Raw genomic sequence first — 27477 nt, forward strand, 5'->3', positions numbered from 1 at the left:
CATGAATAACTGTTGTTTGTGAAATATATGCACACGAATAAAAATGTTGAGGAACACTTATTTTAACTGCCCTGCTGCAGGTAGTAGTTGAGAAGGCAGAGGCACAGCGGCGCCATGACCTTGCTGAAGAGGTATACATGGTCCAAGAAATGTTGGCCAGACTCCAGGCCTCGCTGGAGGTATGCCAAGAGACCAATAGCGAAGCTGCAGCTCAGCATAGACAGGCCGAGGACCACCTGTATGTGGTAAAAAATCAGTACCAAGATACTGCTAGTCAAACAAATGTACAACGTTTGCAAGGTAAGATCTATTTTTGTTATTAATTATAAGCTATGATAGTTTGAACTAATATTTTGAATTCACTTTTTTTTATTTTAGTCATTTAGAGGTTTTAGTTTAGTTTAATGATGAGCTTAATGAACACAATTATTATGCAGAACATTGTATTGTACAAATAAACAGCATGCTTTAATATAATGCACTTTTTAAAAACACTATATGATTCCTTAATTGTTTTTTTTTAGTTCTGACCTCCCAAAGAAATAGAAGAGTGTACTCGAAAATGGATTAAAATTTATTTTACAGTTTTGTTTGGTGATGCTTCTGGTATAAATTTTATGTTTATTTATTAAAAAAAGATTAAAAACTCAGTTAAATATATAACCATAATGTCTGATGATCTGTGCTTATTTCAAAGTCTTGGAGTTGCAGTCTAAAGTGGATAATTTGGCCCTGAAGTTGCTCTATATGCAGGAGGCCAAAAGTGATTTGTGCTCCGACATCAAAGCAATAATAAATGCCTCAAACAAAGCCCAGAAAGAGAGAACTCAGACAGAGGAACAGAAACACCAACAGGTGGAGTTCTAAAGTATATAAATGGCTATTTCATGTGTCTTGTTCTTTTAGTATATTCATACATTTATATTCATATACTTGTACTAATAATATATGCATTTTCATGCTGATTGTTTAATCATTTATTACAGTAATATAGCTTCAATGTTATAAAATAGAAATTCTACAGAATCAGATTCAAACTCTTTTCTGTCTCATTCTCTCCTGTCAGGATATTTATGTTGAGCGTTTAACCAATCGTGTAGAAAAGCTTTTGGAGCAGATCTCTCTGTATGATCTTCAACTCATTTCTCAGACTGAGCAGACAAGGGCTGCAAAGGACTCTCTTTCTGAGGTTAGTAACTTTTCCAGCAGATCATGAAAACCTTTTATATTAATTTCAGCTAATAATCACACTTTTGTTCAAATGTAGCAATGTGACATTTTGACGCATTTAAGTTTTGTTTAAGCTAGATAAAATGTCATCATTGAAAGAATAACCACAAATTTCTTAAATACATAATAGAGGAATAGTTTGATAAGGAAGTACATTAAAATGCAAAAGAAGTATATCATGTTCAACTATTCTATTCTTTTTTTTTTAAATTTTTTTGAAATACAACTTTGATTAGAAGTTTTTTTATGGTTGATTTTAAAGCTGAATTTTATTCAGTGTCACATTGTATAAATAAAATGCTGCATATTTATTTGCCATCTATGCTCAAATTTACTTAGATGGAATTTCAAAATCCTTCTAAATTCAGTTCTAAATATTACATTATCCTGCAAGTCATATGCTACAAAAAAAATAATAATAATTTAAATAAGCCTGTGTACATGTATCATAGGCACAGCTGGAACTGGACTCGGTGATTGTTGAGCATAGACAGTTACTTCAGCAATGGAAAAGCAGCCTCTTAATGATGAAGAGGAGGGATGAGGCTTACACTGCCATGCAAGAGGAACTAAGGTAAACATAATGCTCATGATATCTGTGTGAATGACTCAGACAACAGTATTTATGTGTATTGATGGCCCCTCCTCCAGACAAGCCAATGATCAGATGCTCTCCCTGGACACAGAGATTGAGAGCTATAAAAAGTCCATCACACAAGAAGAAGAACAGAATGAATGCCTCACTTTGCGTCTGAACCGAGGCCAGACTGATTGCACCACTTCACGTAAACTCATCACACACTCCCAGAACCTTCAGGAAGTCCTGCAGGCCCAGTTAAGCACGTATACACGAATATTGCAGGAGACAGAGAACACCCTTAGCACGTTGCATGGGGTACTTAATTCACATCAGTCTATGGCAGAGATATTTTACCTGACTTATGTTTCCTGGTTAATGAGTAGTGGTCTGATGCCTGAATATGTGATATGTTTTTATTTCTCTCCCATTAAGAACCTTGAGATGCATCAGTCTGCGCTTAAGGCTCTTAGGAAGCAGATGGAGAAAGTGTCTGCAGTGCGTTTGGACCTAGAAAGCCAGATCATGAACAAATTGCAGGAGCAGCTTACTCACAATAATGCAGCAAAATACTCACGTAGAATGAATGATAAAACTGCAGTTTACAGGAGAGAGAAGGTAGGATGCCATCAGCTAACCTAGAAATGCTGACTTATGAATCTCACTGTTATTTGAATAATTTTTATTCATTTTATGCATTTGCTCAATATCACCAAACTTAAATGTGCTGAAAGTGTTTGTGGATGAATAACAGGGTAGCCAGGTCATATTTCATGTCAATATCTAAAGAAAAATATTAGATGTTATAGATTTTATGTTTGTTGCCTCACAGCAAAAAATGAAAGAGTGTATGGTGTTTCCCGGCAGCACGGTGGCTCAGTAGTTTGCATTGTCACCTCACAACAAGAAGGTCGCTGGTTCAAGTCCTGGGCCGGGCCAGTTATCATTTGTGGAGCTTGCGTTTTCTTCCCATGTTCTCATGGGTTTCCTCTGAGTGCTCTGGTTTTTCCTCACAGTCCAAATACATGCGGTATAAGTGCATTGAATAAACAAATTGGGGCATAGAGTATGAGTGTTTCCCAGTACTTGGTTGCGGCTGAAAGGGTATCTGCTGCATAAAACATATGCTGAAATAGTTGGTGGTTCATTCCGGTGTGGCAACCCCTGATAAATAAGGGAATAAGCCAAAGAAAAATAAATGAATGAATGAATATGTTGTTTCCCAGCCATAAGGGTTCACAAGTTGTGAATTGCTAGGTTGCGACTGGAAGGTCGTGCGTCATATAAAACAAATGCCAGAGTAATATATCAATCAGGACCTAATCTAAAGGAAAGCATTTGTAAATATTTGATATTTGTATATATTTACTAATAACATTTGTGTATATTTGATTTTTCAGGAGGCTCAGTTAATTAAGTTTGAAAATGACTTCAACACTGTTACGCTGGAGGGACAGGAGTTGGCCACACATCTGGATTCTCTATTAGCATTTCAAGCTGAACTTGAGCAAAAATCGACCCAGAGACACTTGTTACTCTCTTCTCGCGAGGAAGAGATTGTAAAACAAATCACAGATATTGAGCGAAAGCAGGCCACAATCAGCATATACAACAAGAAGATCAAGGATATTGTGTCCAGTACTGGGGTTAGAACTTATACCTCCAATTCAGTACATAGTTTTTTGCATGAATAATTTGAATGACACAGACATCCCTGTTGAGATTTTGAAAATGACACAGACTCTGAGAAAGAGTAATAATTTATCATTGCTGCATTTTATATATAAGTTGCTGTATGTAGTGCATGTTTAAACATTCAAATGTGTGTCTGAGTGTATGTAGCATGAAGACCTGGGTCCTTTGGAGATCCATGCAGCCACCCTGTCTAAGGAGCTGGAGGAAGTTGGTGCCAAGATTAAAGAGTGTCAGCAGTTGTGGCTCTGGCAGCAGGGGGAGCTAGTGAGATTTACTCAGGAAAAACAGGCTCACAGTTCCTCTGTACAGATCCTACAAACACAGCTCACAATATTGCAACAGGGCAAGATCAGGAGAGAGAGTATGTACCACAGTTAACAAATACAGTATAAATATCTTAATTGTGTTGTTAGAAGAAACAAAGTCAATCATTGGAATTCCATGATGATCATGCATTTTGAGATTTAAAAAAAAATTGTTTAATGTGAACTATACATTTTAGTTATACAGCTCAAAATAAACGTTTTTCAATACAATTTGTGTAAAGAAAGCAAACAAAGTAATAAAGTAAGTGATAAAATACAATACTAATATCATTATGTGCATATGTGTGTGTCTGTTTGTGTGTATCAGGTGAGATGGAGCAGGATCAGAGTGAGCTGGCAGATCTGGATAAACAAATTAAAGTTCTTATGGCAGACATGGTGAAACTGAACTCTCTACTCAACAAGAACAGTGATCTGAATCATGCCTTGCAGCAGAGCAGCAACCTTATGGAGACAGAGTTCAGACAGAGACTCAAGGTTCAGTAATATGCACTGTGCAGCTGTATTTTATGAAAATTAGCCCTTGTCTGTATCCACTTGTTTTATCTTTTCAATCTTTATCCCATGCATTATGTAATTTTCCAAGGCACACACCCTAAGATAGAATGAGCAACAATGAGCAGTTTTTCCATTATACAAAGTTTATGTAATATTTAAAAATTTAGTAGTAATTTAAAAAACAAAACTATACTACATACTACTACTACATTCTATATAAAAAAGGTCTAAAGGATAAACAGAGTTTGTAGCAAAGTTGATGGCTCCCTAGCCAACAGGAAGAAGTAGGCAGTAAACAGACAAACTTTAAATAATTTTAATAATGAAAATCAACATAAAAAACAAATGGGCGGCAGTACCTCATGGTGACAACCACCAAACTGAGAGCAAAACAAACATAACATGTCTATGCCCAGTCTGCTCTTGTCTTCCTCTGTCGTCACTTCTCCTTTTATGCCTCAGGTTCTCTGTGAGACTCAAGACTGCTTGAACAGGTTATGCTCTAGATCACTTGAGTCACTCCCATGCTACTTGTCTTATTTTATCTAATTTTAAGTCTTGCTTACATTATGTTCGAATAGGATAAATTCAGCAGCACAGTGAACCTGAAAAGCCAGATTTGATATAAATAGTCATGTAATTGTCACTCAAAAGATATATTGTTTAAGGCTATTTTAACAATTTGTATCTTGTGCGTGTAGGAGGCTGAAAAGGATTCAGCTGAAACTCAACTGAAGTTGGAGAGATTAAATGAAGAGAAAGAAAGACTTATCAACAGCTTGGTGGAGGCAGAGTGAGTCCAACCCATTTTCAGGGCTCTTTCACTCTTTCCACTATTGACTTCAGAGTTTATTTGGAAAATGTCAGTACTGTTTTCTAAACTTGTGCACATACCTGTTTTGTATATGTGAAGGCGTCAGGTCATGTTGTGGGGGAAGAGAACGCAACTGATGCAGGAGACTTGTTCTGCCATAGATTCAGATATTGGACAGGGAGACATACGAACCATGCGAGCAGAGATTCATCGTATGGAGGTATGTTTATATCATTAAAAGCTTAAGTGTGGAAGAATATTAAAATAAAAAGTGTATTTTTAGTGTGAATGGATGTTGTGCATGTGCCCAGGTTCGATATGCCCAACTCATGAAGCAACAGGAGAGGTTGTTGAGAGACATGGAGTCAGTGGTGGCTAAAAGTAAGACTATAGCAGTTTGGAGTGAGGCTCAGGCACGCACACAAGCACATAAGCAGCCCACACACAATGACTACCACAACACTATCCAGAGCCTTCGCCGAAAAATTCTCCAAACAAAGAAGGTATGTGTTAAGTTAAATTAATCAGTTTTGACTGTTTTCAAAAATAAGGTGGTGTGTCACAAATAATATTTAACCTTTTTAGGTTTTCTAATTGTTGCCTTGCTGCTAGAGGTAGCATTGACAATATTACGAAACATAAACTATGTAACTGACCAATGTTCCAGGCCAGGCAACTGATATTTTGTTGTTACAGTAGTTTAGAGTTTGAGCTCAGTGTTGTGGTAGCTGCTATATAAAGTTCACAATGTAGGAGTAGAGAAAAAAGATTTTTTTCAGTAAATGTTCAAGGAAGAAACAAGAAATTGCATGAGAAATAATAGACGAAAAAAAAAAAAAAAAAAAGAAAAAACAAGATTGTGGCTATTCCGGGTCCTAAAGACTGTGCTTTTATGTTCTTTTAAGGTGCCCTATAAAGAAAATCTGGGAATACCTAGGCTTAGTCAAATAATAAGTATTATTATTAGTATTATTATAAGTATGTTATAAGAGTGTTATTATTATATTAGTATATGGACATGGTTAACCCCGAGCCTCTGGCACCATTATTTCCTCCTGTAAGTGCAAAACTCTGGTGGACAATATGCCAATCAAACAAACTCCCAGTGCATGCCCTCAACATTTGCATGTACTTTAAGTCAGATTCTACATCATCTGGACATGAAAAGATCACTAACTAAAACACAGACTGATACGTTTCTCTGGCATCATTAATATGCATGCATCATGCTGTGTTTGAAGATGATTTACAGATTATACATAACCACCATGCTTAACAGAGGGAATGGTGTTTTTAGGGTCTCTTTTTTAAGTCAAATAATGCTACATCATTGTGGCAAAATAATGACATTTTTTGTTATATTCATTCATTCATTTACTTTTCGGCTTAGTCGCTTTTATTAATCAGGTGTCACAGTGGAATGAATCGCCAATTTATTCAGCATATGTTTTACGCAGCGGATGCCCTTCCAGCTGCAACCCATCGCTGGTAAATATCCATTCACACTCATACACTACAGACAATTTAGCCTATCCAATTCACCTATACCATGTCTTTGGGCTTGTGGGGGAAACCGGAGCATCTGGAGGAAACCTACACGAACATGAGGAGAACATGCAAACGCCACACAGAAATTTTGTTTTTTGCCACTTTCGGCTTCCAGATCACACCCTCTGAGATTTTTCACAGTGCAAAATGTCTTTTATTTTTTTAACCACTAGAGCTTCAAAGCATTTAGATATGGTTTCATAGTCCTTTGCTGAGTGGTGAGCACCCACAATGCACAGCTCCGGGTAAAGATGGTGGGGAGTTCAGCATTTTATAGTTACTTTTTACAGTTTAGAGATACATGTTGTTTTACTCAGCAGATTCCCTAAATGAGAAAGTAAACATTGATATGAAAATTTTAATAAAGGCATAAACACATGGAAAGGTGGTTATTTGCTTTTATTCATATTAAAATTGGTTTTATTCATATTTTGCAAAATACATAAAAAAAAAATATATATATATATATATATATATATATATATATATATATATATATATATATATATATACAAACACATATACATATATATATATATATATATATATATATATATAGTGTAGCAGGGTGGAGTGAAAAGGCAGACACAAGTTGTTAGTGAACACACCCCCAAAGGGCTATTATTTACAGTGAAGGTGAGGTGAAAGTGCGAGGAGTGCAGGTGTCTTTTGTGAACTTCCCTTGATCCCAGTGTTGCCGTGCTCCAGGTGCATTGTGGGTGAGTTGATGGTGAAGATTCCTTTGATTTATCCGTGCTATTGCGCCCGATCCGATCACTCCGTGCTTTCTGTATGAGAGAGAGAGAGAACTCATTAGAGTCAGGGTCTTCTTCGAGCTGGTTTTATCTTGTGTGATGCTGATGAGATCCAGGTGCAGGCGATCGGCATGAGTGCATCCAGGTTGTTTGTGTGCTCCTTCCCCAGGATGACGCTGATTGTCAATTGGTTGAACTTCCGGCTGATGTATGTGACAGCCCTGTGTTTCGGAAGTGTACGTGTGGAGTATGAAGGCAGCCGAAATCCGGGGCGTGGAGGACCGGCGCAGATGTTAGGGTCGTCTTCAATTTCTGGAACACCTCTTCTGCCGCTGCAGACCATTGAAATTTTTCCGCCTGCCTCTTTTTGGTCAGGTCGGACAGGGGACAGGCTATCGAAGAGAAACTGGGAATGAAACAGCGGTAGTATCCAGCCAACTCCAAGAATGCACGTACCTGGGTTTTGTTCTGTGGCCGTTCCACTCGCTGTAATGCTTCCACTTTGTTGGGCTGTGGCTTGATCAACCCCCGTCTTACTTGGAAACCCAGGTAACATGCTTCAGCTAGACCCAGGTGACACTTTTTGGGGTTGGCAGTGAGCCCAGCCCGACAGAGCTCCATCAGCACCCTCCGCAACCGGTCCAGATGCTCCTCCCAACGCACAGTTGGATAATTACGTCGTCGAGGTAAGTGGTGGGGCCGGAGCAATATGTCCATTAATTGTTGGAGCGTGGCAGGTGCCCTATGCAGCCCGAAGGGAAGAACCTTGTAATGCCAGTGGCCAGATGGTGTGCTGAAGGCAGTCTTTACTTTATCCTCTTTCAAGAGGGGTACCTGCCAATAGCCTTTTGTTAGGTCCAGTGTCGATAAACTGAGCCCCACCGAGATGATCTAGCAGTTTATCCACTTTGGGCATTTGGTATCCGTCGAAGCTAGAGATGTCTTTTAGCTTGCGGAAGTCATTGCAGACGCGGAAAGTGCCATCTTGCTTCGGTACCATTACTGTCGAACTGGACCAGGGACTCTGAGATGGTTCGATTATTCCCAATTTCCTTATGTGTGCTATTTCCTCCTCGATTGCCTGTCGATTGCCTCTGGTACCCGAAAGGGCCGCTGCCGAACTATTTGGCCAGGGGGGGTCCGGATGGTATGTTGCACTAAAGTTGTCTGCCCGGGTCGATCGCTGAACACATCCTGGAATTGACTGACCAGGGATTCCAGCTCGTTCTTCTGACCCGCCGACAGCTGCTCTCCCATACCTACTATCAGCGGGGAGCTTTGAGTGAAGGCCACCATCTCTTCTCGAGGGGCCACACATTTCTTCGGGAGATTAATGTGGTAGACCTTCTCCTCACGTCAATATCCCAGCTGACAAACCTTATAGTTGACCGGCCCAACCGGTCATATATCCTCTGTTGATCGCGCTGGGAGGTTACTAGTTGTTCTCAGACCAGAGGCATAACATGGTCTATTCGCTCTCCCATGTCCCGCACGTGCTCAATGATGCTGCAACGCCGAGCTGGTTCCTGCTACCATGTCTCTCTGGCTACATCTAGTAACCCACGGGGCTGGCACCCAAACAATAATTCAAATGGAATGAAGCCTGTGGATGCTTGAGGTACCTCCCTTATCCTGAAGAGCACGTACGGGATCATGAGGTCCCAGTCATGCTCATCCTTTGCGACTACTCGGCGCAACATCTGTTTAAGGGTCTGGTTAAACCGCTCCACTAGACTGTCTATCTGGGGATGGTAAACAGATGTGCAAAGGTTTTTTACCCTGAGTAGCCGACAGAGGTCGCTTTTCAGCCGAGACATGAAGGGGGTGCCTTGGTCAGTCAATGAGGATGAGGAGGAAATCACCACTCCGCTGATGAATTGGAAGAGCTCCTTCGCGATAGATTTTTTGTTGGCCACTCGGAGGGGAATCGCCTCGGGGTACCTGGTGGCATAGTCGACGATGACCAGGATGTGTTGATGACCACGGGCGGATTTTGGCAGCGGGCCCACCAGATCCATCCCTATGCGCTCGAAGGGCACCTCAATAATGGGTAGTGGTATTAGCGGATTGAGGGGAGGTTTCCTCGGTGACGTCCTCTGACAGGTGGCACACTCCCTACAGAACCTCTACACTTCTGCTTCCATGCCAGGCCAGTGAAAGCGGTCTCGGATGCGTTGGGTGGTATTTTCTGCTCCTAGCTGCCCAGCCATGGGGTGGGAGTGTGCCAGCTTCATTATCGTCTTCGTCTTGGTTTTCGGGACCACCAGTAGACTTTTTTCCTCCCCCCGTTGCTGTGCTATACAGTAGAGCAGGCCCTTCCTGACCACGAAGTACGGGAGAGGGTGAGGCCCTGGAATACGCACTTCTCCATCTATTTCTCAGACTTGCTTTCAGCAATGCTTTAAAGGGTCACGAAACACCAAAACACATTTTTTGAGCTTTTGACAGTCGTATATGTGTCCCACACTGCTAAAAACACTATTAGGACACCTATATTTCACTAAAAAGTGTAAATTGGTTGTTTTTGCGTTATTTCAAGCAAATTCGTACTTCCTGTTTGAAACGAATTTTTGAAGCTGCGTCACGGTCATGACATAATAGCGTGTATTCCAGCGTGCAGACTGGGCGTCTGTGCCAGAGTGTGTCTTATTACGTCTTACAGTGTGATGCATTAATGCATGAGTAAGACTTGGTTCAAACCAATCAGCGCGCTCTATTCTGCAACTTCATTAATATTCATTAGTGTCACTGTTTACACCAGAGACGCCACGTTGTGTTGGCAAAACAAGCGTGGAGTGTTGCTTTTATAGTTTGCTGCCATTAAGTTTCGTTTTCATTTTCTCTCTGTGAGAGCTCAGACTCACGTGTGGATTAACAGTGTACGCGACGCTCGACAACAATAACTTACGTGTCCAAGGAGGATTATTGTTTACCTGAGAGCTGTTCTCATCTGCAAACGCTGAAATCCAGATTTGCTTGTAGTCTTCCCTTCATAAAGACGCAGCTCTAGTTGCTGGTGATTGTCCTGTCTCTACAGATTTGGTAAGTGAGCGACCAGTGCTCTTTGTTTATTCAGTTTGTTCGTATCGAATTAAGTTAACTATTGCACTGAGTGCAAACTTGTTAGCACCGCATTTTGTGACCGGAATAACACACGCGGCTTTCTGACGCTACCTGCCGTGTGCATCTAAGTTTCCGGGAATTGCGGAGCTTTTTTTTCTCTCATTCGCCGTGCGGTATCAAACATTGCATGAAAAATACACGCTTAGAGCAGATCCTCGAATCAAATATCGCGTTTGTCGCGAGGGGCATGAATGAATTCCCTGAATGAAAGAGCCAAACTGCAGTTAAAGTCCAACATTTAATAATCTGGCAAATAATTCAACTACAGATGTCCATGTAGGTTAAACACAATGACTGTAAAAAATACACCATCACTTTCTCGTGTGAGTATTCTGACTGAAACTCGCGCGTGCCCAAATAGACACTCCCAAACCATTCCACTTTAGTTCCTCCGACACTCCCCCCTTAACAGAGCTGGACACGCCCGCTTTTCTGACTTTTTCCGAAGTAGAGGTGTGAAAACACCCTGCTGAAACGAGGGGGTTTCATGGCCCTTTAAATGGTCATCTTCCTGTTGCTCTTTTCCAAACTCTCTTCCTGGGATTATTCTCTGAAACAGATCAAAAAATGGATTAGGATCTTACTGTGCGCACTCACCCTCTCGCTCGCTGTCTGTGGCCAGCATGACAGTAGGACGGCCCCCTTTTCTTCGTGGACGAGCCCGTCCCCTCTGTCGTGGTCTTGCTGGCTGCATCGTGGCGGATAGGAGCTGTTGGAATTCGGGCAGTCCCTCCCCAACAGGATTGGAACTGATAATTCTTGCACAATTCCTAACTCCATCGGCCAAGTCCCTGGACTGGCTGCCACGTTACTCGGCGTGTGGGTACGTGGCGTGTTTTTCCATGTAAACAGGTGATTGGCATAGTCGCTTTTAAGTCAGTTCGGGGAGGGACATTGTGTGATTGGACCAGTGTGATGGAGGATCCTGAGTCCAACACCGCCATCAGCTCTTTTACCCCTATCTTCACCATGTGTTGTGGGGCTCCGGTTGGCACCGTGTGGTGTATGATGCCACCAGCGATCCATGCGCAGGCTCCTGGGGACTGTGGTTCAGTTGGCATAGGCTCGTCGATGTGGGAGGGGGCCGTCAGCCTGCTCATTGTACTTGAGGTACCCTTTGGCGAGCGTCAATCCCGGGGTACCCTTCGGAAGTTTGCAGCCGCTCGATCTCCCTCGTCCCGTGCAAATGAAGCATCTGTCAGCTCGATGGCTTCTACAAAAGTACCCAGACTGGTGGGGTTTCTCATACTCATGGGTCGGCTAAGTTTTCTGGAGAGAGCTCTGAGCAGGCGGTTGATCACCATTTGCTCAGCGAAGAGGCAGTGGTGTTCCCAAATAGCAACCAGAGCTCTGCCAGTCTGAAGAGCTGTGTGGCTTGTACCCGGGAAGAGATCTGTTCAGTTGGGGTGCTCCAGTGTGTGCTTTCTCTCCTTTGGTGCAGGGTGTCCATGTAGTGCTCCGGGTTGGCTGATTAGTCTCCTGCTGCTGTCTGGAAGAGTAAAAAGAAAAGGCTCTAGTGCTCTGTCTCATTAGCCGCATTTCCACTATCGGGCCAGTGCGAGCCAGGGCTTTTATCAGGCCGGGCCAGGCCAATCACCCAGGAGGTTGAGTAATGAGGCTTAAATCATGTTATGTTTCCACTGTCGGGCTAGTAGCTCGCAGCGTGTTACGCAAACACCGCCCCCAGAACCAGTGGCAGTGCCCCCGTGTCAACAAGCTTGGCCCCCCCTCTGGCCCCCCTAAATTTGGACGCGCATTTTTGTGTCAAAACGCCACGGAGAAGCGATATTAGCCATCGGTGGCGCGCGCTCTCAGTGTCGTGTCCAGTCGTATGGCGCGGACTCGCTCTCTATGCTTTTGCGCGCTCTCTCTCTCTCTCTCTGTCTGTCAGTGACGGTGCTGCGCACTTCAGTTCACCGCATTTGTCAGAAGTTAACCCCCAAATTGACACAGGTAATAAAACGATTCAACTTCAGTCATGTTTATGTTTTTAAAACACTATCAAAATATCCACTGTTGATGATATTAGGCTTCTGTTTTCATTTGAGATTTCAAAACTTTTATTATAGGAAGTGCTTGGCTATGCAGAGGCTATTATTAGTCAAAAATTGACTGTACATAGTTTTCCGTTAGGAAATGCAGTCTTGAACTTACAAACGGCAAGTACAGGAGAACAGATGAAACAGTGATCCAGTTTAGTTTTCAGTCACGCTCATGTAAAAGTCATATTCAACTTAATTAGTTTTGCCTCCTTCATTCGTTTTTAATTTCAGTTGTGACATAAAGCAGGAGTCATCAAGACATGATTTATTACAACATGTTTTTAAACATAATAGTTTAACTAACCAATTTTTATAATAACTTCTTTTTACTTTTCCCATGGTGACAGTGCATGATATTTTACTAGTTATTTAGCAAGATAGTTGTATACAGACAAAGTCCCTATAAGTATTCTAGTCTTTGATTCAGATTAAAATAATCTTGTAATTGTAATTTAGAGACCTAATTAGGTTATGTTAACTAGGAAAGTTGGAATGATTAGTCAAGTTATTGTATAACTGGTTTGTCGTGTAGATGATCAATAAAATATACAATAATTCTTTCTTAAAGAAGCTAATAACACTAACTTAAAATAGTTTTTAAAAAATGTTAAAACTGCTTTTATTCAAGAAATAAACTATAAGAAATAACACTTATTATGACTCCAGATTAATTTTTTGTGTTTTATAGGAAATGCTGTGAAAATCTCATTGGTTTGAATCACTTGGGAAACATAATTTTAAATTATTAGGAGGGCAAAAAAAATTGACTTCAACTGCATCTGTTAAAGTTTACAGGTGTAAAAATGTGCCTTGCTGTACTTGAATGTTAGAAATGTGTTATCCTACAATACAAAGTTACTTGTCAAATAAATGAACACTGAAGATTATTTTCGAGTTTAAGATATTTAATTAGCTTGTTTATGAAGCACAAACGCCTCACAGCAAAAGGTTGCTGGTTCGAGTGGCAGCTAGGTCAGTTGGAATTTCTGTGTGGAGTTTGTATGTTCGTCCCGTACTGCAGTGTGTTTTCTCTGGGTGTTTCGGTTTCCCCCACAGTCCAAAAACATGTGCTATAGGTGAATTTGTTAAATTGTCCAAGGTGTATGAGTGTATGGGTGTTTCCCAGTGATGGGTTGCAGCTGGAAGGTCATCCGCTGCGTAAAACATATGCTGTATAAGTTGGTGGTTCATTCTGCTGTGGTGACCCCAGATTAATAAAGGGACTAGAAAAGAAAAGAAAAGAAAATTAATGAATGAAAGTTTATGAAGACTGCTGAGTGATGCATAAAAAATGACTGAATAATTGTTTAAATAGTTTGTGATGTATGTTAAAGTGTACCCCTTAAAAGTAGAAGTAGCCCCTGCCCGGCCCCCTCAGTTACTCTGGTCTAGAACCGCCACTGCCCAGAATCAATCATCACACAACCATCCCACTTCAGCGAAAATCAGGCAGACAAAGCACACCATGGAATCATCACGAAATTAAACCATTAAAATGAAGACAACCGAAATAAACAAATAACATGTTACTGTACAACAGTACATTATATGTCGATACGCACAATCCTGTGTATTTCCATTCATTACATTTGTTTACTCACCGACCGACTGTTGGCATTTTGCATCGAGTGCTCTCGCCAGTAAAGGAGGGACCCAGCACAGTGAGCGCACCATGTCACATCCCTGGTTTGATCACGTCGCCTTTGTTTACGTTTTCTTGTCATGAGCACGCGTGGATGTTTTGTTTTGGTCTGTCACCATGTGTTCACCGTAATATTCCTCCTATCCCCTTGTTACCTTATTTTACTATTATCATGATTTAATTGGTCTCACCTGGATTCGGTTATGCTCCTTCCCCTATTTAGTTCCCTCTTGTGTGTCATCCTGTGTCAGATCGTTGTGTGTCAATCCGTGTAGCTGTCTTCTGGGTTGTCTCTCTAGTCTTGTCTTGTCGTGTTGGTTGGTTGGGGTTATCCCTTCCAGTTGTGTCTCGCCTGGCCGTCATCCAGCTTCTAGCGCACAGTCCTTTTTGTGTATGTTCCTCTGGCTCATCTCCCTCTGTTCTCAGGCACCGTCATCCCCTCCGCACTGAGTTCTCCGGCATCACCTGCCGTCCAGCTTCCCCTATCCCTCGCTCGCTCTCCTCGGTCACATCCGAAACAGCCGGGCCATAGTGCGCCCTCTACCGGAGGAGTTCGTAAGGACATTCTTTTCTTAGTATATTTTTGCTGTCTAAACCCAGGCCTAGTGTGCAGTACGCTACTGGCAGAGAGACTTTGTTTTTTCCCTCGGAAATTTGTATTTTTTCTTAACATATCCGGTGACGGAGGAGGCCCTAAAGACTTTTTGTTTGATCATTTTTTTTTACATTTTTTTATTATTCTTTGGCTGTTATTTGTGGCCTTGACTACTGTTTTGCTGGTCATTAAAATCTTTAATTTGAACCTGCATTTGTGTCCTTCCAGTCCCATTCCTGACAGTAGGATCTGACCAAAGAATGGACGCAGCAGGTTCAGACACGGTCAGAACCACAGTCACCCAGCAGGGTGCACTCTTAGGCCAGCATGAGGTCAGATTAACCAACACCACCAGGGAGGTGGAATTCCTGGCCAATCAAGTGGCAGAGCTAACTGCACTCGTCCAGGACCTACAGCATGAGGCAGCCCAGGGGGGCCCTCCCCGTCATCACGAGCCGGAGCCCCGTTGCAACAACCCTCCACCCTATACCGGAGACCCTAATTCTTGTAGAGCGTTTTTGTGCGGTGGTTTTCACCCTACAACCACTCACTTATGCATCTGATGAATCTAAAGTGGCATTTGTTTTGACCCTCCTCACCGGTAAAGCTCGATAATGGAAAATGTCAGTATGGGAGACTAGAGCCCCTTGCTGTGTTTCGTTTGAAGATTTTTGCCAGGAGATGGTGAGATTGTTCGACCGATCAGTCCGGGGCCAGGAAGCAGCGGACCAGCTGGCACGTCTACGCCAGGCAGGACAATCAGTTACTGAATATGCCATCTCCTTCAAGACTCTGGCGGAATCCTGTGACTGGAACGAGGGCGCGTATAGGTCTATGTTCCGTGGCGGGTTACAGGATGACATTCAGGACGAGTTGGCCACACAGGATCTTCCTCAGGTGCTTGATGACCTAATTAACATGGTCCTGCGGATTGAGGGACGTCTACATCGTCGTCAACAACGTTTAACAGTTCGTCCGTCATGGAGAGTGGAGGATACCAACCAGTCTTGGCTGCAGAACCGTCTGGTTCTGTCCCCATGGGTCCGTAGCCTATGCAAGTAGGGCGTCTTCATCTTTCCCTACTGCAGAGACAGCAACGCTTCGTCCAGGGACTCTGCCTTTACTGTTGGAAGCCTGGACATTTTGCTGTAGCCTGTCCTGTTTCTGTTCACTTGGGTGATTCCTCTAATTCTTGTTCGGCCCTAATTGACTCGGGGGCTGAAGGAAATTTTATGGACTCCTCCCTAGCTGCCTTGTGGAGGATTCCTGCTATGCCTCTTCCTGATCCTATCCCTGCTCGTTCCCTCAACGACTCCCTTATAACCACTGTTACCCATTCTACCCCTCCTGTTAACCTGACAGTTTCAGGCAATCATCATTAGGTGACCACTCTGTTGCTTCTGGAGTCCCCGAGTGCCCCCATAGTGTTGGGGCACCCATGGTTAGTAAAGCATGGTCCTCATGTTGATTACCCTGGTAATGCCATTTTATCTTGGAGCCAGTATTGTTTGTCTTCTTGTCTGGGCAGTGCCCCTTTTCCTGTTTCTGTGTCCTCTGTGTTACAGGCAGAGGCAGCTGATCTGACTGGGGTCCCGGTGGAGTACCACGGCCTGCGCCAGGTGTTTAACAAGTCCCGGGCAAATTCCTTGCCTCCTCACAGACCGTACAATTGTGCCATTGAGCTCCTCCCAGGCACTTCTCCGCCTAAGGGACACTTGTTTTCCCTTTCTGGTCCAGAGAGAGGGGCTATGGACAGGTACATTAATGAATCTCTTAAAGCCGGTCTCATCCGACCCTCCTCGGCTCCTGCAGGTGCTGGATTCTTTTTTGTTAAGAAAAAGGATGGCTCCCTGCGTCCATACATTGATTATTGAGGGCTCAACGACATTACCATTAAAAACAGGTACCCCTTACCTCTCATGTCGTCTGCTTTTGAGCTGTTGCTGGGAGCCAAGGTTTTCACCAAATTTGACGTCAGGAATGCCTACCACCCCTACGGGACACTTTGAATACCGGGTCTTACCGTTCAGTCTGACCAACGCCCTGGCTGTCTTTCAGGCACTGGTTAATGTTGTGTTGAGAGACATGGTTAATCGTTTTGTCTTTGTGTATCTCGATGATATTTTGATCTTTTCCCCATGCCTGCAGATACATATTCAACACGTACGCCAGGTACTACAACGATTGTTGGAAAACCAACTTTATGTCAAGGCGGAGAAGTGCGTTTTCCATGCCCAGTCAATTCCGTTTCTGGGGTTCATCATTTCAGCGGGAGAGATCCAGGCAGATCCCTGTAAGATAAGAGCTGTTGCCGAGTGGCCGACCCCTGACTCTCGTAAAGCTCTGCAGCGGTTCCTGGGCTTTGCAAACTTTTACCGGCGATTCATCAGAAACTTTGGCCAGATTGCTGCACCTTTAACAGCAATCACCTCTCCCAAGGTATGGTTCAAGTGGTATTGTGATGCACAGGAGGCCTTTGATGAATTGAAGTCCTGTTTTTTCTCTGCTCCTGTTTTGTCCATTCCAGATCCTGAACAACAATTTATTGTTGAGGTGGATGCATCTGATGTTGGGGTAGGCACAGTTCTATCTCAGAGGTCTTGCCTGGAAGGGAAAGTACATCCGTGTGCCTTCTTTTCCCACCGCTTAAACCCTTCGGAATGGAATTATGACGTAGGTAATCGAGAATTATTGGCAGTCAGGCTGGCTCTGCGGGAGTGGCATCACTGGCTAGAAGGGGCAGCCCAACCTTTCCTGGTCTGGACAGATCACAAGAATCTCGAATATATCCGTTCGGCCAGGAGGTTAACCCCTCGACAGGCTCGCTGGGCCCTTTTCTTTGACCGCTTTAAATTCACCCTATAATTCAGACCTGGAACCAAGAATGTCAAGCCCGATGCCCTCTCCCGTCTCTTTGAGGCCCCAGGAAAGGAGAAATCGGTTGATGCCATTTTACCTAAAGAAATGGTGGTGGCATCTCTCTCCTGGGACATCGAGAGATGGGTGGAGAAGGCCATTCAAAAGATCCTTGTACCAGGGAGGGTCCCAGCGGGCCGTCTGTTTGTTTTAACCAGACTTCGCTCAGAGATCATCCAGTGGGGACACTCATCCAGGTTAGCCTGTCACCCAGGAGTTTGGAGATCGCTGGCTATGATTGACCAACGATTCTGGTGGCCATCCATGGCCAAGGACGTCCGGCAGTTTGTGGCGGCCTGTTCCGTTTGTGCCCAGAACAAGACTTCTAATGCACCTCCCGTTGGTCTGCTTCGCCCCCTACCCATCCCGTCCCGCCCATGGTCACACGTGGCCTTTGATTTTGTCACTGGTCTCCCAGAATCTAAAGTAAACACCGTCATTCTCACGGTGGTGGACCGTTTCTCTAAATCAGTCCATTTCATTCCCCTCCCCAAACTTCCTTCAGCCAAGGAGACTGCGCAAGTGGTGATTGATCATGTATTCCGGATTCATGGTCTTCTGGTTAATGTGGTTTCTGACAGGGGTCCCCAGTTTGTCTCCCGCTTCTGAAAGGAGTTCTGTCGACAGATCGGGGCTTCTATGAGTCTGTCATCAGGATTCCATCCTCAGACCAACAGGCAGTCTGAAAGGGCCCACCAGGATTTGGAGGGAACTCTCTTCTCCCTGGCGTCCCACAACCCTAGCTCCTGGTGCCAACAACTGTCATGGGTCGAGTATGCTCACAACTCTCTTCCATCGTCAGCTACAGGTTTGTCCCCATTTGAGTGTTCTGTTGGATTCCAACCCCCTTTGTTTCCCTCACAGGAACCTGAAGCTGCAGTTCCGTCTGCCCTGGCTTTTGTTCAGCGGTGTCGATGCACCTGGAGGAAAGCCAGGGAGGCCTTGGTCCAAGTTGGCAGGTGAACCAAAGCAGCGTCCGACCAACACCAAACTCCTGCCCCCCATTACATTTGTGGTCAAAGAGTATGGCTCTCTACCAAGCACCTGCCTCTCAGAGTGCCTTCATGTAACCTGGCCCCCAGGTTCATTGGTCCATATCAAATTACCAAAGTCTTGTATCCGGTGGTGGTAAGGCTCAAGCTTCTCCCCAAGCTTGGTCGGGTACACCCTATTTTTCATGTATCTAGAGTTAAACCTGTGTTGTATTCCCCCCTTGTGCCTTCTGTCCCTTTTAAACTTAACAAAAACTCTCGAAAACCTCTACTGTCTGCTGTTTCTTTAATATGGTAATAAGGATGCAGCAAAGAATGTCTCTATAAATTAAAACTATTTTATTATTTTATGCAACACCCTTACATTCAAAAGGTGAAACATAAGGGTGATCATACGCAAAAAGACCCCATAAGGCTAGATGTTTTCTTTCCCTTATTTATTTATTTATTTGTTTGTTTAGCGCATTTACTCATGTGCGATCGGAAAACTGTGCCCGCCTCTCCTTTTACTCCGCCCCGAAGCCCCAGCTGGCCCTCTTTGGCCCAAGGTATTCGGCAGGCCACAAAAGGCCAGCCGCTAGCCCCAAGAAAGCCCCGATTTGACAGTGGAAACGCGACTGGCCTTGGCTCGCCCTGGCTCACTCGCTTTAGGAACGATAGTGGAAACTATAGAGATGTTTCTCTCCTTCTGGCTGAGTTTGTAAGGCTTATGTAGCCTGTGGCTGATAAGATGCAGCTGGCACCTATCAACCAGAACAGTGGGTGTGTTGGTGTTCTTTGTTTTCCAGGGTGATTGATTACTTGCCACACTATTAATATTGAAAAAACATTAGTTCACACAAATTTTTTAATTATTTGTGAAAACGTCTGAAGGTCATGTGATCTTTAGGAAGAATGCAGCATCTCATATTATGTCGCATATTATGTTCTTTGTTTTCCGAGTTTGTTCTTTCAAAGTAACTTAACAAGACTAATCACAAGAGTGTGAGTCCATTCTCCTGACTTGGTAATATATATATATATATATATATATATATATATATATATATATATATATATATATATATAGATAGATAGATAGATAGATAGATAGATAGATAGATAGATAGATAGATAGATAGATAGATAGATATGGTGGCTTAATGGTAAAGAAGGTCACTGGTTCGAGTCCATGGAATTTGTGTTTGGAATTTGCATGTTCTTCTCGTGTTTGTGTGGGTTTCCTCCAGGTGCTCCAGTTTCCCCCACAGTCCAAAGACATGGATCCTAGGGGTGTGACAACATCTTGTATGATGAGATCTCGTGAGATTAAATCATGACAAGATTTCTTGACTAGGTGAAGAGTGTCTTGTGAGTTGTGACATTATGAGCGTTAGGGTGAAATTAGCATTGAAGGTTAAAGATAGGATTGTATTTGAACTGCATATCAAATGCTTTGCACACACCTGGCATACCAGGCTGGCCTGGAAGTTGTATGTGGCACTCAGTTGCTTGGACGAGTGTGACATAACATTTTCTTTTAACTTAAGTTTAATGGCTGCCTCATCCAATAGAGCCAAGTCGTAAACACAACTGGAATTAAGACACGTGGAGTATTCATATTTTAGTCATATTATTGAAGTGCAGCACAGACATGTAAACACATTTTGCGACTGGATAAGCCATAAATACATGCCTGTTTGACACTATTCTCTGCACCTACTGAGTCAGTATAATACCACTGATACGCACACACACACACACACACACACACACACACACACACACACACACACACACTGAACTCCTGTAGACTTGAGACACCTTTATCATCACCAAACACAAGGTTATGCTGTTCGGGAAAAGAAAAAAAGCTTATTTTATTCGTGTGCTGTATCAAACTACATTAAAACAACTGTCTCATATCAGTTCTTACCTCATATTCACATCCAGTAGCTCAGAGTGAGTCACAGGGGCATGATTGAAATGTTGCTGAATGGAAGTGAAACTAAAAATTACATACAAAAATGACATGTTTTTTTTTTTTCAAGTTTAATTTGTGGAAAGGATTTAGATTTCTCATGTGAAATTGTACAGGGGAGAAGCCAGTCAGTAGAGTTTATAGCTAAATATTTTGCAGTGTTTGCATGTCCTTTATGGCATAGAATTTAATATAATGGAAAAAAAACGTTCATTAAATTTTTTTAAAAAGTACCTACATTGTTTTGCAGTTTGTGAGTTTTTCTTTTCAGAAAAAAAATATTTTTTATATTTTAGCAAATTGTTTGCTAATATTTAAAATCATATATATATATATATATATATATATATATATATATATATATATAAATAATTTCCATTCACACAGGCTATTTGCAAAATATTTTGCAGTGCTTGCTATGGAGTAAAATAACACTTATTACACATTTAATTAAAAAGCACCTAAACCTAAATAGTTTTGCAATTTGTGATTTTTTTTTTTTAGTTGAATAAAAGACTATTTTCCATTTATATATTTCATCACTGAAGATTTCTTAAAAATAGTGTAAAAATCTAGCGTCTCGTCTCATGGAGTAATCATCTCGTCACACCCATAGTAAAAACATTAACTAACTAACTCAAACTAGTACATTATTGTACACCATATTTTTATGTACAGTTAAAGCATGTTGTATTCTTTTCATTCAAAGTGTGTGCAGCACACTACTGAGAATATTGAGTTGGTTATTAAATTAAATTGCAAATTAAATCGAAATGGCGATTTAAGTCAGAAGATCTGGAAACATTTTATGTTGACTAGTATGCAGATGCTGGGTTTATGTTGTATCTAAGTCTGTTCTATTCTGTTCTAACATACTATGTTTGTTTGTGTGTTTAGCAAACTGAAGAGTGTGATGGTGTTATAGCTCAACTGGAGGAGAGGCTGGGCTCTATGACATCCAGACTTCAAGACAAACAAATGCATCTCAATAACATACAGAATACCGAAGCATTTCTCTCCCAGGATCTCCGCAGACTACAAGAAATTAAAGAGAGAGTGAGTGCATCCACCAACAGCATAAATCACACACTTGCATACTGGACACTATGATACTCCAACATAGGAGCTCTCCATTTTACAAAATTATCGATATCATTGTTAAATAAATTCATTCTATTCCACACTAATGTCACATCACAGCAGCAAGTGTTTACATTCATGCTTACAAAATAGCTTTACATAGACATATTTTTTATAAGATTCAAAGAATAACAAATGCAAGAAAAAAGGCAGCAATTGTTGAATTACAATACAAATACTTGTGTAAGAGAACATTTATGGGCAGGGTCCTTTTGGAATTAAGATGTAGGTCCTAAACAATCTTATGTTTAACTAATGTTTTGTAACTATCTGATGTTTAAGTCTGTCACCCATGATTCTGTGGTCACTTCTGCAGAATTTGTATCGTCTGCCCGTGCTGCAGACTCGGGCCAAACACCTGCATGCTGTTAAGGAGGGACGGTACACACCAATGGCAACTGGAGTCACAGCATTGGAGCTGGGTACACACAAACAAGAAGAGCGATTGAAAATGGTCAGTGTAAAATCCACAGACAATGTTTTGATAAAGAAAATCAGGCAGACCATAATAATGCAGAGAATATAATAATAGAAAGAAAGATTGAACATTCCACATCATACGTTATATGATTTTACATGCAACATCAGATCTACATGCAGTTTTTGCTTTGGTTAAAGAGCATTTGGTTTGGTTAAAGAGCATCTTTACGAAGGCAATAGCTTCTAAATTAACCCTCAAACAAAACCATAATGTAATCTAAATTACAATAAATTTGAATCTCACAACTAACTTAAAAAGCACCAAATTAACTTTTGGAACCTTTTTTTCTTTAATATTATACTGTTAAATCAGGATATAAATCCCAGTCATTTTTTAGGCTGACCTCTTGGTGACGTAGCACTGTGAGTTTCCCCACCCACTGACTACTGACATGAATGTATTATCATGTCTCAGTATTATTGCATATTATCATGTCAACAAGACAGGATTTGCTAAGAAATACAATTTTCATTGACTAAACTAGACTAAATGTCATCAGTTTTTGTAGACAAAAAATAAAATAGTATGATTCTGACTAAAATGATCAGACTTTTAGTCAACTAAAACCTGACTAGACTAAAAATAGCATGAACATGACTAAAACTAATAAACACTAAAATGTCAGCTTCACAAAAAACAAGCCACCGAAAAACAACACTACATCTGAGACCTCCACTACTTCCCACCAGTCCAAAGTCATCGCTTGCTTGTCTTCCACCCTTACCACCATCTATGACTACAGATGCAGATTTAGTAAACAAATACAACAAACACGAATGTAGACAATAATCACTGACTAATGATGCTAATTAAATTCTGCACTTTTATTTTAGGTTAGCCTTACCCTCCAGCGTTTGGCTCAAGAATACCCTCAGCACCACAGCACACTCCACAGGATGAACAGCATACTGGCAGAACACCTCCATGGTGAATGTCCAAACAGCCAGTGAGCACAGAAATACATAATACCTAAAATAAAACGCATAAATAAAAATACAACATTTGACATAAGAGGAATATATATATAGGTATAAATAGGTATAGGTATTTAATTATAAAAAAAAAAAAGTCCTACAGAATTTTCTCATTTACAGCTACAGCATGAAAGAGTAGAGTCTTATTTCAGTCCTACACCAACTCTTCAATCAGGTCTCAGCAGTGACTACCTAGTACTAGTGTATTTATTGAAGCTTTATGTATATTGTGATTACAAGTGTCAGATGATGCATTTAATAGATCGATCCATTGTGTTAGTCCAATTCAATTGTAATGATAATGTATATTAAAATTGATCATTAAAATAGCAGGCGGCCGCTTTAAAAAAATACATTTCTTGTCCATCTGTTTTTTATTTATTATTATTATTATTTTTTATTTTTTTTTTTTGATTTACCAATTGACAAGTGATGGTTAATTATAGTAAGGGTACCATGATGCAGTGGTTTTAAAAAGTTTTATATTTTGTTTACTGTAATGAATAGCAGTCAAAACATTTTCAGCTGAACTGAAAAGGGAATTTTTAAATAATTTTAGGAGGATTGATTTAATTTGTTCTCTTCAGCAAAGTTTCTTTTTTTTTCTTTCACTTATTGAGTCAATAACACTTTGGTTTATATTATAGCACCAGTACTGGATGGTGACCAGTTAGTGTTTTAGATTATTATTATGGAGTCAGAAGGATCTCAATAATAAATTCATGCAAAAGAAACAATGTACACATGCACATTACATGCACAAAATGTTTATATATATTTACAGTTGAAGTCATAATTATTAGCCCCCATTTGAATTGTTTTTCTTTTTCAAATATTTTCCAAATTATGTTTAACAGAGCAAGAAATTTTTCACAGTATGTTTGATAATATTTTTTCTTCCAGAGAAAGTCTTATTTGTTCTATTTCAGCTAGAATAAAATCAGTTTTAATTTTTTTAAAAACCATTTTAAGGTCAAAATTATTAGCCTCTTTAAGCTATATTTTGTTTTGATAGTCTACAGAACAAACAGTCGTTATACAATACCTAATTACCATAACCTGCCTAGTTAACCTAGTTAGCACACGCTAATGCTTTTAATTTATAGCAGGTTATACTATCTGTAGCCTACTGTATATGACATGGGCCTGTTGGTTAGAACATTTCTGCAGTGGTTTGCATGTGTCAAATTGTAAAAGTAGACTTTTCAGGATTTTTTTTTAACAATATCCTACTTAATAATAATAATAATAATAATAATAATAATTGTCATCATCATTAATATTAATATAGCCTCATTATTTATGTATTTATGTATATGATTTATATATTATATTAGAATACGTGTTATCTTTTATTATATGAAGAGAAATGTTTAGAAAAGAAAATGTAATGTTCTCAATAATATTTGTAAAGGAAACACAAGCCCTATATGTTCCATTTACATATACTTCAATTAATATGGAAAGCGAGTGCATGTTTTTACCAAAACTAATATATTTTTTTTTTTAAATGTGTGTTTGTAAAACAATATGATTTGCACAAAGAAATTATGGGATTCTTCTCTAAAGAAGTTGTTACCACCCCGTTTAAAGCACCATTATGGGCGTATTGCTTTAGAACTAACGTGGTTCAAATGATTGATCTGTGACAGAGAAGCTTCAGGTTTTGGGAAACACTTGTCACTACATTGTTCTTTTCCCAAACAATGCATCGTACTATGAAAGTTTAGCTGCGAGTTACGTCGTTGTTTGGGAAACACACCCTTGTCTGGTGATTGAAATTGATATTGAGCATTCCCACCTTGAGGTTGCTTGAGTAACATTTATGGTGATATTCACCAAGAGCAAAGGAGTTTACATACTATTGGGAAAACTTTAAATATAAATTGAATAAGTACATTTAATTAAAAGATGATCAAGAAAAAAACTTTGTTCTCTGTCATTGTCGCTATTTATCTCCAATAAACGTTGGTCTGTGTAGGTACTCAGCATAGAGAATAGACCAATTACCAACCTACGTCACACATAACTTCACACGGGTCCCCGGTTGCAAAAAAGACTGGCTGCAACAGTAAAGATGTCGTGTTGTGCGGTAGGATGCCAAATTAGAAAGTCCAAAAATAGAAAACGTAACTTTGACCATACACCACACTGTTTTAATGCTAACTGCAGACGTCTTTGACTAAAAGGAAGCTGAATGAAGTGACGACCTAATTAGAAATGCTGGATAAGTTGGCGGTTCATTCCGCTGTGGCGACCCTGAATTAATAAAGGGACATGTTAAGGTGATGTAAAGGTTTATGTTAAGAGGAGAACAGCGGCGCACTGTCAAAGTGTGGACCTAACAGACGGGGGAATAGGGGATGCTGAACTAACACTCTGAGGAAAGAGTTGCCTCAATTGTGGGCGATACTTTACTGTCTAGGGTAGTATCCGTGTTTGTTGGAGACACAGATGTATTAGAGGGACACTTTGTTATGGTAGTATAGCAGCACCCCTCCGCTCTTATCAAGGCAGCGCTACCAGCATTTCTGCTGCCCGATCACCCGCTCTACAACTGACCGAGTGCCTGCCACCTTGGAGCCTCATCCCAATCATACTGTTTGTGAGGATGAATTAATCATGGGTTGACCCAGGCCACCTTGCTACAATATTTGCACAATTATTATATTATTTGCACATTTATTGAATGGAAATGTTTCCCATTCACGTATGCAAATTTGTCTTGATAATAGATGATAATAAACTGAATAAACTGATTCATTTATTTATTTTTTTATTAGCTGATTATTATGTTTATACAGTGGGTACGGAATGTACTCAGACCCTCTTAAATGTTTCACTTTTTGTTATGTTGTTATACAGCCATTTGTTTTAAGTTCATTTTTTCCTTATTAATGAACGAACAGCACTCCATAATTACTGACAGCAGACTGAAAACACTCAATTGTTAACATTTTTGGAGATTTATTAAAAAAGAAGAACTGAAATATCACATATTCAGACCCTTTGCTGTGACAACCATATATATTTAACTGAGGTGCTGTCCATTTCTTATAATCATCCTTGATCCTTTATTTGAGTCCAGCTGTGTTTAAATATACTGACTGGACTTGATTAGGAAAGCCACACACCTAAGGGCACAGTAGGCTTCATAATCCTTAAAAGCCATGGAGTTTGCTAAAATGGTGAGAAATAAGATTCTCTGATATTTTTTTTTTTACTCTAAGTGCTATGTGTGGAGAAAATCAGGCACTGCTCATCACCTGTCCAATACAGTGCCAACAGTGAAGCATATATACAGTTGAAGTCAGAATTATTAGCCCCCTGTTTATTTTTTCCCTAATTTCTGTTTAACAGAGAGAATATTTTTTTCAACACAAGTTATTATATTACAATGGTTTTGTTCTGTAGACTATCAGAAAAATATAGCTTAAAATGACTAATAACTTTGTTCTTAAAATTGTGTTTAAAAAAATTAAAACTGCTTTTATTCTGCCCAAAATAAAACAAATAAAACTTTATCTTGAAGAAAAAAATATTATTAGACATACTGTGGAAATTTCCTTGAGACATCATTTAGTAAATATAAAAAAATAAAATAAAAAGGGGGCTAATAATTCTGACTTCAACTGTATGTACTGTACACACGCACACACACACGCACACACGCACACACACACACACACACACATATATATATATATATATATATATATATATATATATATATATATATATATATATATATATATATATATATATATATTCATTCATTCATTCATTTTCTTGTCAGCTTAGTCCCTTTATTAATCTGGGGTCGCCACGGCAGAATGAACCACCAACTTATCCAGCAAGTTCCAGCGGATGCCCTTCAAGCCGCAACCCATCTCTGTTAAACATCCACACACATTCACACACACACTCATACATTACGGACAATTTAGCTCAATCTATTCACCTGTACCACATGTCTTTGGACTGTGGGGGAAACCGGAGCACCCGGAGGAAACCCATGCAAATGCAGGGAGAACATGCAAACTCCACACAGAAGCACTAACTGAGCCGAGGGTCGAACCAGCAACCCAGCGACCTTCTTGCTGTGTGGTTACAGCACTTCCTACAGCGCCACTCCTTCGCATATATACATATATTCAAAATTAGTGCGA

At 40.7% G+C, this 27477-nt stretch overlaps 1 protein-coding gene across 3 annotated transcripts in view; it reads left to right on the forward strand.

Annotated features, from left to right (window-relative positions):
• Positions 1-23661, forward strand: part of ccdc40 (coiled-coil domain 40 molecular ruler complex subunit) — a 41338-nt gene extending 17677 nt beyond the window's left edge. Inside the window, exons 6-20 of one of the 3 annotated variants that reach the window (XM_073953169.1) lie at positions 81-300; positions 698-855; positions 1067-1189; positions 1683-1804; positions 1882-2125; positions 2243-2425; positions 3208-3453; positions 3650-3863; positions 4136-4305; positions 5028-5119; positions 5240-5360; positions 5452-5643; positions 21611-21769; positions 22170-22307; positions 23168-23659. In XM_073953169.1, the coding sequence (XP_073809270.1) occupies positions 81-300; positions 698-855; positions 1067-1189; positions 1683-1804; positions 1882-2125; positions 2243-2425; positions 3208-3453; positions 3650-3863; positions 4136-4305; positions 5028-5119; positions 5240-5360; positions 5452-5643; positions 21611-21769; positions 22170-22307; positions 23168-23284 (2499 nt within the window). In that variant the 3' untranslated portion in view covers positions 23285-23659. Of the gene's footprint in view, positions 1-80; positions 301-697; positions 856-1066; positions 1190-1682; positions 1805-1881; positions 2126-2242; positions 2426-3207; positions 3454-3649; positions 3864-4135; positions 4306-5027; positions 5120-5239; positions 5361-5451; positions 5644-18342; positions 18535-18625; positions 18721-21610; positions 21770-22169; positions 22308-23167 lie in introns of those variants that run through there. The other 2 variants (NM_001271813.1, XR_012407400.1) reach the window with 2 other exon arrangements.
• Positions 23662-27477: the final 3816 nt, after the last annotated feature.

The sequence above is a fragment of the Danio rerio genome, chromosome 6 (genome assembly GCF_049306965.1).
Source record: "Danio rerio strain Tuebingen ecotype United States chromosome 6, GRCz12tu, whole genome shotgun sequence".
Classification (NCBI taxonomy): domain Eukaryota; kingdom Metazoa; phylum Chordata; class Actinopteri; order Cypriniformes; family Danionidae; genus Danio; species Danio rerio.